A 14,350-nucleotide genomic window follows, 5' to 3' on the forward strand; every position below is an offset into this window, starting at 1 on the left:
ACCCTGAAGTTTCTTCTTCTTCTTCTTCTTCTTTTTTTTTAGATTTTATTTATTTATTTGGCAGAGAGATAGAGAGAGAACAAGTAGGCAGAGAGGCAGGCAGAGGGAGAGGGAGAAGCAGGCTCCCCGCCGAGCAGGGAGCCCGATGCGGGGCTCGATCCCAGGACCCTGGGATTATGACCTGAGCCGAAGGCAGCCGCTTAACCGACTGAGCCACCCAGGTGCCCCAAGTTTCTTCTTTTTTAAAGAGCTTTATGGTGCCCTTAAAGTGAGCATAGATGCTGTACACAGAAGGGTTGAGTAGGATGCACTTAGAGAAAGCCAGATAATGCAAGAGAAAACTGGAACCCAGGGACATGGTCTTTGGAGGCAGAAGTCTCACCCCAGTGTTGCCATGGGAGAGGAGCACTAAAAATGAGACTTAAGGTCTATGTGGTATGAGAAGACTTGACTTACCATTTGCAAGTCAAGTGTACCCGAAGCATCCTGTAACCCAGAGGGCAGTACGGAGAAGCCCTGGGAGTAAGTGGTCTCTTGATATACAGAGTTGAGTGGAGATAATTGTTACTTTGTCTGACTTACAAAGCCTCATCTTCCCAGTAGATGGATGGTATTCTCCTTCCTGAAGAATAAACTTTAAGCTAGACTCCGTCTCCTCCTGGCTTCAGATGTAATCATGACCACTAAAACAAACAAACAAACAAAAAACCAACCTATCTTCCCCTTAGTCCAAGAGTCCCATTCTGGCCTTTGGATTTGTAGTTGATGGGGGTGGTGGGGTGGAGGGTGTGTTTTCCATGAGCCATACTTTCAGAGAAATGGCAAAAATAGTTGATGTCCTTTCATTTAAATTGTCATTGCTTTTGGAACGTATCAACAATTGTTCTTTGTCAGCAGTGGGCTATATGTTATACAAAAGGGAATCAGGTATGTTTTCTATCTAAAAAGGAAGGTACCAGTCCGCAAAGGATAACTAAAGACAATGATGAGTGGTAACATTTTAGCATTAACCATTGGTCAGGCACTAATGCTAAGGATCTTATATGCATTATCCAGTTTCATGAAACCCTGTGAGTTCAGTATTATCATACCAGAGAGGTATGAGACTTCCCCAATGTCATACAGCTAGTAAGTGGTGGAGCCCAGGATCTTAACTCCAGTCTGTCTGACTCCCAAGCACTTACCCTAACTACTGTGCAAACTGCTCTCCCACAAATGTGGCACCAAGCTTCAGAAGCCCCAGTCTTTCCATTGGAGCAAAATGGCAAGGACGCCCTTCTGAAGTGTCAATCAGAACAACTTTCCAGAAACCAGGCAGTGTTAAGACTTTGTTTATAATGTGTAATAGTATTCTATAGGTTACTTTAAGGGTGTAGTTTTCGGGTCTCCAGAGGACAATACATTTATGAGCTTCTGCCCAAGCCGTGGTTATTTGTCAGCGATGCTATTTGAAAATGTTTCCATTCTATCATTTTGCTGAACACAGGTTTAGAAAACCACAATTTAGTAAGATGGTGTGATTAGCAAAGCCCTGAGTTTGGTTGCTATGTGTCCTTCAGAGATTTGGCTTTCGGGTGCAAAATACAAAAGGAGAGGATTATTAGCAAAACCACTCCTGCCCCTGGAGAGTGAAATGTCTTCTCCACCTTGTCTCCCGTTGGAAGTGGAGATGGTGCTGAGTACCTTCTGAGGGACATCTGGAGTTTGGTTTGAGGTTCTGCAGGACATAACTCTATTAGTTCTGTATAATAAAACCATCATCTCAAGACAAGTTTCCATGAAGGACCAGTGAAATAATAGTAAAAGTGAGGGGAAAAAGTGCTCTGAATATTTTAATAAATGGTTCATCTCTTAACTTACAAGTTTCTAGAGAAGAAATACAGAGCCTTCACCTCTTTATTTCTCCCTGTGTATATGGTGACAGGCCTTGCATGGTGGGTATTCAATACATTTTTTTTTTTTGTATTCTCATTACCGTATCATTAGAGTTCTTTCATTTTTACCAAGCCATCGTTTAGAAGAATTCTCTAAAAAAGTAGAGCTTTCCTATTTTGATCTCTCAGAAGCTTCACATTTTAAAAAACTGGGACAGACAGATATATTATTTTGTTCATTGGTAAATAAAGCACATAGTATTTTCAGAGTAATACCAGTACCTTATTGACCTGCCTGTAAATGATTGCTATCTTTTTCTTATTGAGGTTTTTGCACAAATTCCTAGCCATTGGATAAAACTTAAGAAGGACTAAGATTGGTAGAAATGATCAGATCCTGAAGTATATCCTAATGTAGGAAATTGTGGTTTAGTGTTCTGTTAGATTCAATTGTCTGAAGCACATGGTATTATTATATATTATATATATACTTAACCTATGTAGCATCGTTCTGAAGAAAATAACACCAATAACAATGGCTTATGTTTATTGACTGTCTACTGTGTGCCAGACATTACGTTAGATACCTCCCACTGATTATCTCACTTAATTCTCGTAACACTTCTGTAAGATGGGTACCTATTTTACCTATGAACAAATGAAGCTACTTAACTTAAAAGTTTAAGTAACTTTCCCAGGGTGCACAGTGTCAGGGTTAGAATTTGAACTCAGTTTAATTAAACTGCAAAGTCCATGCCCTAAATTATAAAGAGAGAAATGAACATAATTTTTATCCATACTCCTACAAATGAGCATTTGTTTTTGAGAGAGCAGGCTATTATTCGACTACGTAAAGCCGTTGTAATTGCAGATGCATGGCATGCGATTCTTACCAGTCCAGATGAAAAGTAGCAATGCAGAAGAATGAGGAGAAGATGAGCAGATACTCAGCAGAGGGCTGCAGGATCTGACCATCACTTCAGAGTAGCTGGAGACTCATATGCCTAGCTCACACACACAGACCTTGCAAAGGTTGGCTTTGCTAATAGAGTACTTCATTTCTTTGCCTGACCTTGCCATTGTGTTCCACTCTCAGCCCTCAATTAAGCTGCCATTGGTAGAGGATTTATAATGTGTCCCTGGTTCATTCAAGAGACAGTGACAGAGGTGTGGCTGAAAAGCCGGACAATGAAGAACAGAGTTTCCACTTCTGTTCAAATTCGGGTGGCAACAAAACCATAGCTGACCCTCGGGACAGACCAAGACAGTCCAACTAGATGCTTATTCCAGATACTAAGTGCCTAGTACCATTTTCAGAAGGGACATTTCCTCTGAGTGACCAAGATTTGCTCACAGTTTTTCCGCATAATGGGAACACCCAAACCTTGGGAAACGATTGTGGTGTTAGTCAATGTAATGTTCCAGGAGAGAATCTGTATTTTATTCTTCCTTCAGGCTTCTAAACAATATAGTAAATTTCATAAATGAAGATTTTTAAGGAAAAGAATAGTTTCTTGACTGAAGTGAATGTCACGGTGTGGCAGTGGATCATGTGAATTTTAAGTGTTATGAACCGTATTTTGTATAGGTAGGATTATATTAATTTGTGTTTTAAATGCATAGTGAGACTGGAATGTTTTTGTTGGCGTTCAATGAATCTAAGAGAACAGTGTTGTTCCTTTACAGATGAATCTTATTACAGTTTCACAAATTTGGAAGTAAAACTCTGACTTTGAGTTAATATGGAAGAAGCCACAGGCATCCCAGTTTTAGATTACTGCTTTTATTCAGCACTAGCAATATCTTGGGTTGTGGATATAATCCTAAAAATTGAAGTTTGATCAAATGTGTTCATATGCATCTTAATTCTCTGGTTAGCCTTCTGTTATTTAGCTAATATGACAACACCTCTCAGTCCCAATTTACTCAGCATTTAGAAGGAACTGATTGGTGGTTTAAGCTCTAAAAGAAGCCTGTTTCCCCTTTTCTGTGTTTTGAATGACCTGTAGGTTTCACCAGATATTCTGGCCTGCAGATAAAACTGATGAAAGTCAGAACTGGGGTTTTCCTACCGGCGCTTATCAGTCCTCCCCTGAACCACAGTCTGTTCTTTTGAGAGCTCTAATAATTAATTTGGTCTCTTTCTTCTCCCTTCCCCCACCTTCTCCCCGTCTGTTCACAGGTTATCTTGACGAATCAAATTACAACGCATCTAAGCAGAGCCCTAGCTTCTCAGGCAGACCTGGTGTCTCCAGCTGATGATTTGTCCCTGTCTGAAGGTAAGGGATCTGTCCGAGAGGGGCCGAAACTTGACACTGACGTATAGCCCCACCGCCTCTCCTCTCTGCCTCTCTGCCCCCTGTTGCGCTGGGTGGCTGGGCTGAGAGGCCCTGGCCAGTGAACCCAGCCAGATCCTGGCGATTTAGGCTTAGCCAACTTCCCCGGCATCTGATCCCTTGTATTTGGAGAGGCTCTTGCCCTGTCGCTATAGGCCAGCTTCCTTTTTCATCCAAGTAAGTCACCTTCACGAACATCCAATCACCTCCACCTTGAAGTCTGTCACACCTCCATAGATTGGTTTTGGGTCCTTAGTATAAGGCCAATTGCAAAGTGACTTGATTTTTGAGACTGATGCTCACAGGTTGGCTTTACTGGTGGTCCCATAGCAATTCAGCCTTTTGTTTGTTGTGCTGGGTGCTTTGGGACTGGCTAAAAGTGTGCACCAGTGTCGTGGGCTGGAGATGTGGCATTCCCAGCCAGCTTTACAAAAGGGTTAAGAGAAACTCTCCATGTTGGTAAATCTGCAAAATTTTCTCCACCCTCCCATGCTAGCAAAGGTCAGGCTAGCTATGGTTTACGTAGCTAGGGGAATTACGCCACTGAGCCAGTGGGTGGTTTCTAGCTTTATTCAAAGTTCTTATGTGACATTTCTGAGTTCTGCTAGTTGTGGGCTGGATAAATGTGCATAGCTGTGACAGACCCCACTGCTCTTCCATTTTCTGAGAAGCGTTCATGAGGGAGCAGATGGGATTTGTAGGACTCAAAAGGCTCCTGACTGCCAGGTGGTCTAACGTGGATTGGCCACAGTTTACGGACTCAAAAATTGGAAGGATCACAGCCCTCCCTCTTGGTGGTGTTTTTCAGTGTGAAAAACTACTTATTTATAAAAATTGTAAAATGCTCTGTGTCCCCTATTTCCACATTCAGTGGTATGTCATCCCTCCCCCTCATCACCTGGACTGAAAACCCAAGTCATTTACTATTCCTCCCTCCCTGCACTCCTCTCATCCAGTCCTCTTGGTTCTTCTTTCCAAATATATTCTTCCTCTGCCCCCTCTTCTTTGTAATTAAAAAAAAATGTCTATGGATATTACACATTTTTTTTAAAATGTGGGCTCCACGCCCACTGTGGGGCTTGAACTCATGACTCTGAGATCAAGAGTGGCATGCTCTACCGACTGAGCCAGCCAGGTGCCTCTTCTTTGTGATTTGTGTTGTGATCAGCTGACTTATTAAACTCACAGTTGGATTATTTTTATAAATTCCAAAATGGTCTTCCCAACTCCAGCCTCTCTACCATTTCCATTCTGTCACTACCAAATGAAACTCTCTGAATCTGGCTTCCTTTTACTGTGCTACTCTCCTACTCTGAAGTCTGGGAACTGTATCAGCCCATTTTCTGAGAATGGGCCAAGATCAATAAGCTGCTTTTAAAATATTCAGGAATTTGTGGTTTGTCTGCCTGAAATCAGCCAGGGTGGAAGTATTTACACCATGGGAATCAGCACATGCTAAAAATCAGGATTTTGTGTGTGTGTGTGTGTGTGTGTGTGTGTGTGTGTGTGTGTGTGTGCGTGTGCGCTTTTCTCTTCTATTTGTGTGGATCAGTTTCCAAAACACAACTAGAGACAGTGCTTCCTCACTCCTCACTGTCTGCCCTGTCCTTCCCATTCCCCTTGGTTCTTGCCAGCGCCTTGCGGGAAGCCCCCACACCGAGCACGCCTGCCACCCCCCACGCCTGCCCCACGCTGCTGCAGAGACAGCCCGTCCTATCTAGAAGAGCATTGCCCTTTTTTACCTCCACTGCTTCCTTTCTTCCCAAATCCTCCGACTCAGTCAAGGTTTATTTAAAGACCACCTCTTCCCACAAAACCTCCTTGTTTGTTCCAGTCTGCACTAGTCTCGCTCCCTCCTCCTCCTCTGTGGCCCTTCTACCCGCTCTGCTTTATAAAGAAAAGGTCCAGGAAACTTAATTTAACTTTTCATGGTTTCCTGACTAGATTGGCAGATTTTTTTAAAGGCACAGGCTATCTTGTATTCTTTTCGTATCCTGAGTGACTAGCAAAGTTCTAGGCACATAGTAGGCAGTAAATAAATGCTAAAAGGATACCATAGTAAATACTTTGTAAACAGTAACCATGAGATTCACATAAAGCATCTCATTAAAAATTGTTGTAATTATTATATACACACACATTTATTCAGCTTTGAGGAGAAAAAAAATATCTTGTTTCCTTATTAAAAAAACCAATAAGTAATAGCACTTTGCTTTATCTTAAGCAAAGAAGAGGAGCAGAACAGATACAGAGGAAATTGTTTTTGGGACTCCAGTATAACTGCTTCCACAAAATGGTAAAGTTGTATTCATGACAAGGGGAGACTTACCAGCTCATCCTTAGACAACTTTTTAAAATTATGAAATCCTAGGGAGACTGCAAACAGTTGGTTTTTCTAGATCTTTCCTTTGCATAGCTGAGCAGGTAAAGAGGCTATAGAAATATTTTTCCTGAAGTCTATAATGAAGTTCCTTACCAGTGAACTAAAATGGACAATTTTCTTAATGCATTTATACCCATTCAAATACATTGCAACGGTTGTTAATGCCACTATGGTTAATATGTATAAATTACTTTGTTGTTTCCAGGATCCATTGTATCAACTTTGGTATTGTGTTATTAGCCCTGGGACCTTGGGCAGGTCTTTTGATGATTTTGGACCTCAAGATTGGAAATATAAGATTGCTGAAGTCTTTTCTAGCTCTCCCATTGTGAGATCATGATGTGGGTCTGAAAATCAGGAGCATTCACTAGTTGATGGGGCTTTAAAATTCTGATTTATGGAGTGGGAAGAATGGCCTTGTATTAAGCAAGATAGAAAGGATCTTCAGGAATCTTAGCATTGATACTTCGGCATACCTGTAAGAACCTCCTCGCCCCACATTGCTGTCTCCTCACTCTGTAAACGGTTCTGGTCTTGTCTGTCTGTCTCTTGCTCTCTCTACCTCTTTCCCACACGGACGTGGACACAAGAAGATGCGTGTGCAAACCAGTGAGAGTGAGAAACACACTGATGGGGTGAGCTCCAGGTCCACCCTGTTGTGTAGTAAATTTCAGCTGCAGAGCAGAGGGCACAGCTTAAACAGTGCTCCCTTGAAAACAGCTGTGGGGTGAGAACAAGCGGCCAAGAGCAGCCAGCAATAAAATGATCTGAGTTGACCTAAGGGAAATACCCAGCAGGGGCCAATTCAGGGAAATGAAGTCCCTTCTGCTCTGATGCAGAGCAGGGAATACAAGTGACCTGGCCCAAGGAGAGATCTCTTCCACCCCAGCGGATCCTGTACTATTAATATCTGCCAGCTGCAGGCCCAGAGCATCCCCCCTGCTGAGATCAAAAGAGCCCCTATCTTAGCTGGAACAAGGTCATCTTCACAGAGCTGTGCAAGCGAGCCCTGGCTGGCTGCAGGGACCTCTATGGGGGAGGAGAAGTCAGGAGATGGGGAGGTGCTCTCTCACGCTCCTTTAATCTCGGCTGACCAGCTGTTGCCCTCCCAGTGTTTGTAAAGTTGCGAGTTCTTTGTTTTTGTGTTGCTAGTTTTTTTTTTTTTCTTTCCTCCTTATTAAGTTTATGGCTGGGTTGTTGCTTGGATGATGTAGACCATGTTCACTGCTTGGGTCCCTGGTATGATTCCCTTCATTGGAGTTCCATTCCACTGTTGGATTATGCAGCTCCCAGGTAGGAGAGCCAGAGAAGAGAAAAGTGGACCCCAGAGGTCAAGGACTTTCTCCACATTGTTCCTGCCCCATAGTTTTGTGCCTTGTGAGGGAATCAGAGGGCAAATTGAATTTTCCCTAGGTTGTTGAAATAACTTCTTGTAGGCGCAGTGTGCTTGTCAGTTTTCAGCCTGCCTCTCAGAAACATTATTTCATTCAGTGGAGAGAATGGAATCTTCAAGACTTATGCAAGTTGACCAAAATTCACTGCCCTGTGAACGTAAGGGCAGAAATCCAGATTTCTGGTTTTAGAATCTACATTGTTCTTGACCAGGCACTGTGAATCAAAGTATTTTCTTCTTTATTTTTTTTGTTTTGTTGACAGAAACTCAGGCAACTAGATTATTACAAAGTTGAGTGACTGGTTATCGACTACAGTTACTGTGACTGTTCTGAGGCCAAGGGCATGTTTCTTAGATGCCCTTGCCAGTTCTTCCTGGTGGTCATCGAAAATACTAAGGATGACTAGATCTCAGTCCTAGGGAATATCTCTTTTCCCTGCAATGATCAGTAGAGAAAGGATCTAACAGTCCAGCTGGCCTAAGACTCCATACCCTGTTCTGAAGTCACCTGGGATTTGGGCAGAAGGGCCGGCTGGGCTCCTGTCCACACAAGCACAGTTGGTAGGTGAGATTGACGTACGGTGACAGTGGGCCCTGTGCAAGATTGAAGCCCTGCTCAACCTACACCACGGGCTTTCTCTCCTCTGATGATTTAATGGGATAGCAGTCACTTCAGTGTGGCGACATGGCCCATTTCAGGAGCCCCAGATGGCTTCATGGAAAGGAAGACATTATGAGGCTGCCATCCTGGCATTTCCAGCATCTGGCATGTTAGTATCCTTTTATCTGCATTAACAGTTTTTGATAGATAATAGCACTCAAAAAGTAAAAATTAAAAGTGCATGGATGGGTAAAGGAAAGAACACAAGAGAAAAAGCAGTACTTACTAGACCCAGGAGTGCTTTCTAGTTTTAGTAGTGGAAGCCTTTCTATTCCATTTGAATTGATGGCTGATTTCATGTGCAAGAGAAAGTATTTTGGGATTCATACTCCTTAACAAACCATCCCTGCAAAAAGCTGGAGTCCATTTGAAAGATTATATGCAAGTACATGGCTTGTGTCTCTTTTAAAATAAATTCAACAAGCAAGAGCAGCTCAGAATGGTTGGGGCAAATCAGGGACTCACGGTTGTGAAAGAAGCAGACTTCAAAGCGTGGTATGAATTTTCAAGTTTTATTTCCACTCTTGCTTTCCAGCTGGATCTGCTCTGGATTTACTGCAGGATGTTTGAAAATGTGGCTCCCTGCTAATCTCAGACAGTTGCTATGATCAATGGTTTCTTTCATTTCCGATAAAAAACACTGGTGTTTCTGCTTAAATTGTGTGTACTTTCAGCTTTATTATTATAGTTGTAATTTATTGTCCAGAATTACCCAAATTTGTAATCCATTAACCACAGGCTTTGGGGTGGGTTGGTCAAGTTAGCAGAGTTCTCTCCACACTTTAGCTCTGAGGCCCTCCGCAGCCCCATCCCAAACTAGAAATGTGTGTTGGTTTGGGTAGGACCATGTACAAATGAGTATGGGTGGGGCAGTTTTAAAAATCCACCTCTTAGGGGTATGGTGCAGGTTGGCTATAATTACTGCTTTGAAAACATAAAGTGTCACCATGTGACAATGAGGTTAATGTTAACAACTGTGATCAGCATTGTTGACCTTAACATTTCTATAGTATTTTAAAATGTCCTAAAATGATGAATCACTTAAACCACCTTAAACAACTGAAGCATGAAGAAGAGTAGGGAATTGCTCAAAGGCCACACAATAAGTGAGAAGTGGTGGTGCCGTGAACGGAAGTTAGAGCCCCTCCTGTGAATTCCTAGATTTGGCCACGGCTGCCTTTTAGGAGTTTTGGATAAAAATGTTTAAGTGTCCTGGTGACCTTTCGATTTCTGATTCCCAAGTCACAGACATATACCAACACACCACCTCACATGCTTCCATTCACAAGGGACACACACCTACCCATGCTCCACCCTCCCTAGTATTCAAGAATCCGTGGCACTTAGCTGGGTGAATATTACTTCCAGCAACTGTTCAGATGCCATGAAAGGCCTGATTTATAGAAAAAGATTAAAAGCACCCAAACCCTGTGTTGTTTAGCTAAAGAAAGACTACTTATTATTATGTGAGGTAGGGGCAGCTAGAGTTGAGAGAGGGTGGGCAGAGCCTACAAAGGTCTGACAAGCTGTAAATCTCAAAAGGGAGAGGAACTTTTTGAAGATGTCCAGCAGGGAGACCAGGGGGTAATAGGATCAAGGCAGAAGGACTAACAGGAGAAAGGGAATATTGAAGTCAGCCACCAGGAAGTATTTCTTGGTCAGTAGCTCTGTTGTGCTTGCAATAGTTTGCCAAAGAGAGACACATTTGAAGCATGAGGTGCATTACGATCAAATGAGATGAGAGAGAGCTTTCTTGGGGGGCAGTCTTTGAGGTGGTTCGTGGGAGGGCTGGGCTAGATGTTTTGAAAGTATTTTCCTCTTACCCTTAGACTTCTTCACTACTTAGGATTTACTGGCTAATTTCCCAGATCGGCACATGTTCCTGTTAACATCTCCGTGTCATAAAGGCAGAAGAGACGAGAGCACCAAAGCCAGTTTTGTCAATTGTTTCGACTACAGAGATGACGGGGCCAAAAGCCCAAGAATGGGATGCCAAGAGGGGGTGTGATCCCAGAGGGCTTCAAGTTGGAAGGATTTTCTGAGACAAGATCCGTGTTTACCATCATCCAAAAGAATTCAATACCAAATATGAGAGGCCTCTAGGTCAGAGATCATAAAGAAGGGATGAATGGCTGGTTTCTAGGAGTGGTGCCCAGAGAATAACTTGGTTTGCATTGTAATGTGGCATGAAAAACTTTCAGAATGCATTTGTGATGTTTACTAGGATTTGGGGGGGCGGATTATAATAAGGTCTGGCAAGGTGGTCTAGCCCGAGGACAGTCCCGCTGAGCTCTGACCTAGGCTCAGATCTCTCTAAGGGCTTTGCTTTTCCTCATTTTTCTGATAAGCCACTAAATAAATTCTAGTTGGATTAAGCTGCATTTCATTCAGTCATACTGACATTTCCTATGCAATAGCTGCATTCCTGCATATATTAGCATAATTTTAGAGCTATGGCCCCTCCAAAAAAAACCTTTTGGCTAGATGAAGAGACTTTCAAGTGCCTTCCAGCTGATGATTTTATGCGTTGTGGAGCCCCTACTATATGCACTATGGTAATGTTATAGGAAATCCAGAAATGAGCAAGATATGGTCCTTGCCCACAAGCTTTTTACAGTGTTGATTGAGAATAGTTCTAAAGGAGAACATTATTAGGTAGAATGTGGGTGGTGCTTTCAGACAAGATGGTATGCACCAAAGCCTCCAGCATTTAGGAAGAGGAGCCTATCTCTTTCAGCAGAGGGGAGTCTGAAGGGTCCAGGGAGGAAGATGTAAGAGACAGCCTTTGAGGGATAAATAGGATTTCAGTAGGCAAAGAAGAGTAGAGATCAGGAAATGCTATGAACTAAGGCACTACGTTCAAAGTGGGCCATGTCCTGCCCTTATCTTCTGTCCTTCTCCCCCTAACTGTTCTAGCCTCATAGCCCACTCTGCCGTTTCTCAAATTCACCAAAGTGTTTCTGCCTCTGGGCTTTTGCATTTATTCCCACTGACCGGAGCACTTGTCCAGATCTCTCCTTGGCCTCCTCCCTCACTACATTCAGTCTTGCTCAAGTGTCATCTTCTCAGAGATGTCTCACTTCACCTCTCTGTCTGAGATGGAGCCCCTATCCCCCATCCGATCCTCTTCTATCCCCCAAGACTGCTTTATTTTTCATCATTGCCCTTATCACTGCCTGCCCTCATATTATAAATTTGTCTATGGGTTCACTGTCTGCCTCCTTTGCTTTCGTATAATCTCCTCAAGGGCAGGGACTTTGTCTTGATCACTCCTGTATTCTGTAGTTCCTGGAGAGTACTCAATAAATATGGGATCTGTGTTGTAGGGAAAGGCAGGATATGCTGGGAAGAGGGCAAAGAAGGCTCATTTGCCTGGGGTGGTCACTTACAACAAATCTAGAAATAGATTGGGGCCAGACTTTGAATGCCAGACTGAATTTAGATTTTATGCTAACATGATCATAACTGTACGCTCTCAAGACTATCTAGATGAGATGTGTAGGATGGTTTAGGGATAGGGAGATTGGAAGTAGGGAAGCAATGAACTCATCAAATATTTAGGGAAATGGGGGGCACTCATGTACTAGGAACTATACTTAGTGCTAAGAATATAGAGATTGAAGAATGACATTCTAGTATCATTATCAAAGATGTGATGGGAAGAGCACGGTCATTTGAAGAACTACAATAATTCCTTATGGCTGGGAGTGCCGGGGGGATGTATGAGAAATGCAAGGGATGAGACTTGAGAAGTAGGCAGTGTGGATCATGGACATCTGGCATGCCACATTAGAGAGTTTATGATTTTTCCTGAAGCTCCTGTGAGAAGAATGTGAGGATAATCCATTGGCAACACGTCATTTCCTTGATCAACATGATTGATGAGGCTTATTTGACTGGCTAGGAATGTTTCTCTTTCCTCCCTTACAGTTCCGTGTGTATCCCTTCCAAAGCCACATGCTCAATCAAAGAAGATGGATGACCTCCCCAGATAGAATAGGGCTGTTCTTTAGTCAAGGCTGTGGAGTGGTTGTGTTTCCACACCAGAACCTTTATTCCAGTGGTTCTCAAACTTCAGCATGCATCAGAATCACTGGGTTGGGAGGGGGGCGGGTATTAATGTACACATTGCTGGGCTCCCACTCCCAGAATTTCATTCAGTCATGGGAGGGGCCAGATAATTTGCATTTCTGACATTCTCAGGAGTTGTTGATCCTGCTGGTCTAGGGACCACACTTTGAGAACCACTCTTTATTCAGTGAATCTCTTATCTGTGTTAGACACCAAGAATAGTAAGATGAATGCATCTCCATCTGACCTCTCAAGGACACTATCTTAAGAGAGGAGATAGACATGTTAGGACTCACGGTAGCCATATGCCTTTAATGGGTCACCAGACTTTGTTTCAGGTCTGTGATAGTGTAGTTACTAGACTATTCGGGGCCCTTTTGGTAGCAAGAAATGGAAAGTCACTCAAGTTTGTTTACAAAAAGTTAGGACTATTAATAACAGTAACTAACAGTATGGACCACATATTGTATATCTGGCATTGTACATCCATTGTTGCATTTAACCGTTACAACAGCCCTCTGAGGTGGATGGCTTAGAAAGCAATGCAGTTACTGACAGAACCAGGATTCTAACCCAGAAGTCTGGCTCCAGAACTTACATTTTTCCCCACTAGGTTCTTCTGTAAGGATACCTGGCTATGTGCAAATAGGATCTAAAATATGGCCTGATTACATAGGAATTGGAAACAAGCCATTCTCTTCATTTTTCTCATCCCTTCCTCAGCTTTCCATGGCACTGGTCCTTGACCTTAGGATCTGATTAGTCCAATTTACCTTTTTACACCTGGTAATTCTGTGGATGGGTGGTCCTTTGTCCCCATCACCCATGGCCGAGAAGTCATATAAACAAGGCCAGTACACCTATCTTTTCAGTGAGGTACATGGATAAGGGGCAGTTTTTCCTTACAACAGGTTATGTGTGAAAGACAGATTCCCCTACCCCAACATAACATCAAGTTAAAGAACTTTGTCCAACTAAGCAGATATCATTGTAAGTTTACTTACAAACCCAGAGGTGTGTATATCCCTGTCAATCCATCAGTCACATCCATTTTCAGAATCCTCTCCTTCTTGATTAACTTTTTCGTATTACTTACCTATTGCTTGTCCATGCCTTTGAGCGAATACACTGCTTAAAAAAAATAATAACATTTGAAAATATTTTTTTTCCTGTCCCAGATAACCATCTGATTCCTCTTTAATTTTCTTTATATCTATGGTCAACCTTAGAGTTTTTCTTCAGGGATGAGAGAAGTCTCTTCTATTTATCTGGAATCTACTACCTATTTTAAATAATTATTATCTGATGAGACATGAGGTCTAAGGTTACCTGTGTATAAATCACCTCCTATTCAGGGACATGTGACCAGCACAATAGCACAGACTGTATCCTGTGGTCTGCCATCATTTACCACTGCTTAAAACAAGATAAGCCAGAGAAGCCAAGATGGCAGCTGGGTAACAGAAAAATGTGCAGTGGAGAACTCCATATCTATAAGTTCCATCCTTTCTACAATTTATGATATGCTGGGACAAAATTACTCCCTACGCTCAGGAGAGGGTCTGAGTTTTATGGTTAAATCCAAGTGTGTGTGTGTGTGTGTGTGTGTGTGTGTGTGTGTGTGTGTGTGTG

At 42.6% G+C, this 14,350-nt stretch overlaps 1 protein-coding gene across 5 annotated transcripts in view; it reads left to right on the forward strand.

Moving 5' to 3' along the window:
• RAD51B (RAD51 paralog B) overlaps window positions 1–14,350 on the forward strand; it is a 630,999-nt gene that overhangs the window by 403,834 nt on the left and 212,815 nt on the right. For all 5 annotated transcript variants that reach the window (XM_073895412.1, XM_025869819.2, XM_025869821.2 and 2 more), the window contains exon 8: window positions 4,057–4,153. In XM_073895412.1, the coding sequence (XP_073751513.1) occupies window positions 4,057–4,153 (97 nt within the window). The remainder of the gene's footprint in view (window positions 1–4,056; window positions 4,154–14,350) is intronic.

The sequence above is a fragment of the Callorhinus ursinus genome, unplaced genomic scaffold (assembly GCF_003265705.2).
Source record: "Callorhinus ursinus isolate GAN/ISIS: 27379988/994484 unplaced genomic scaffold, GSC_fseal_2.0 scaffold8, whole genome shotgun sequence".
Classification (NCBI taxonomy): Eukaryota; Metazoa; Chordata; class Mammalia; order Carnivora; family Otariidae; genus Callorhinus; species Callorhinus ursinus.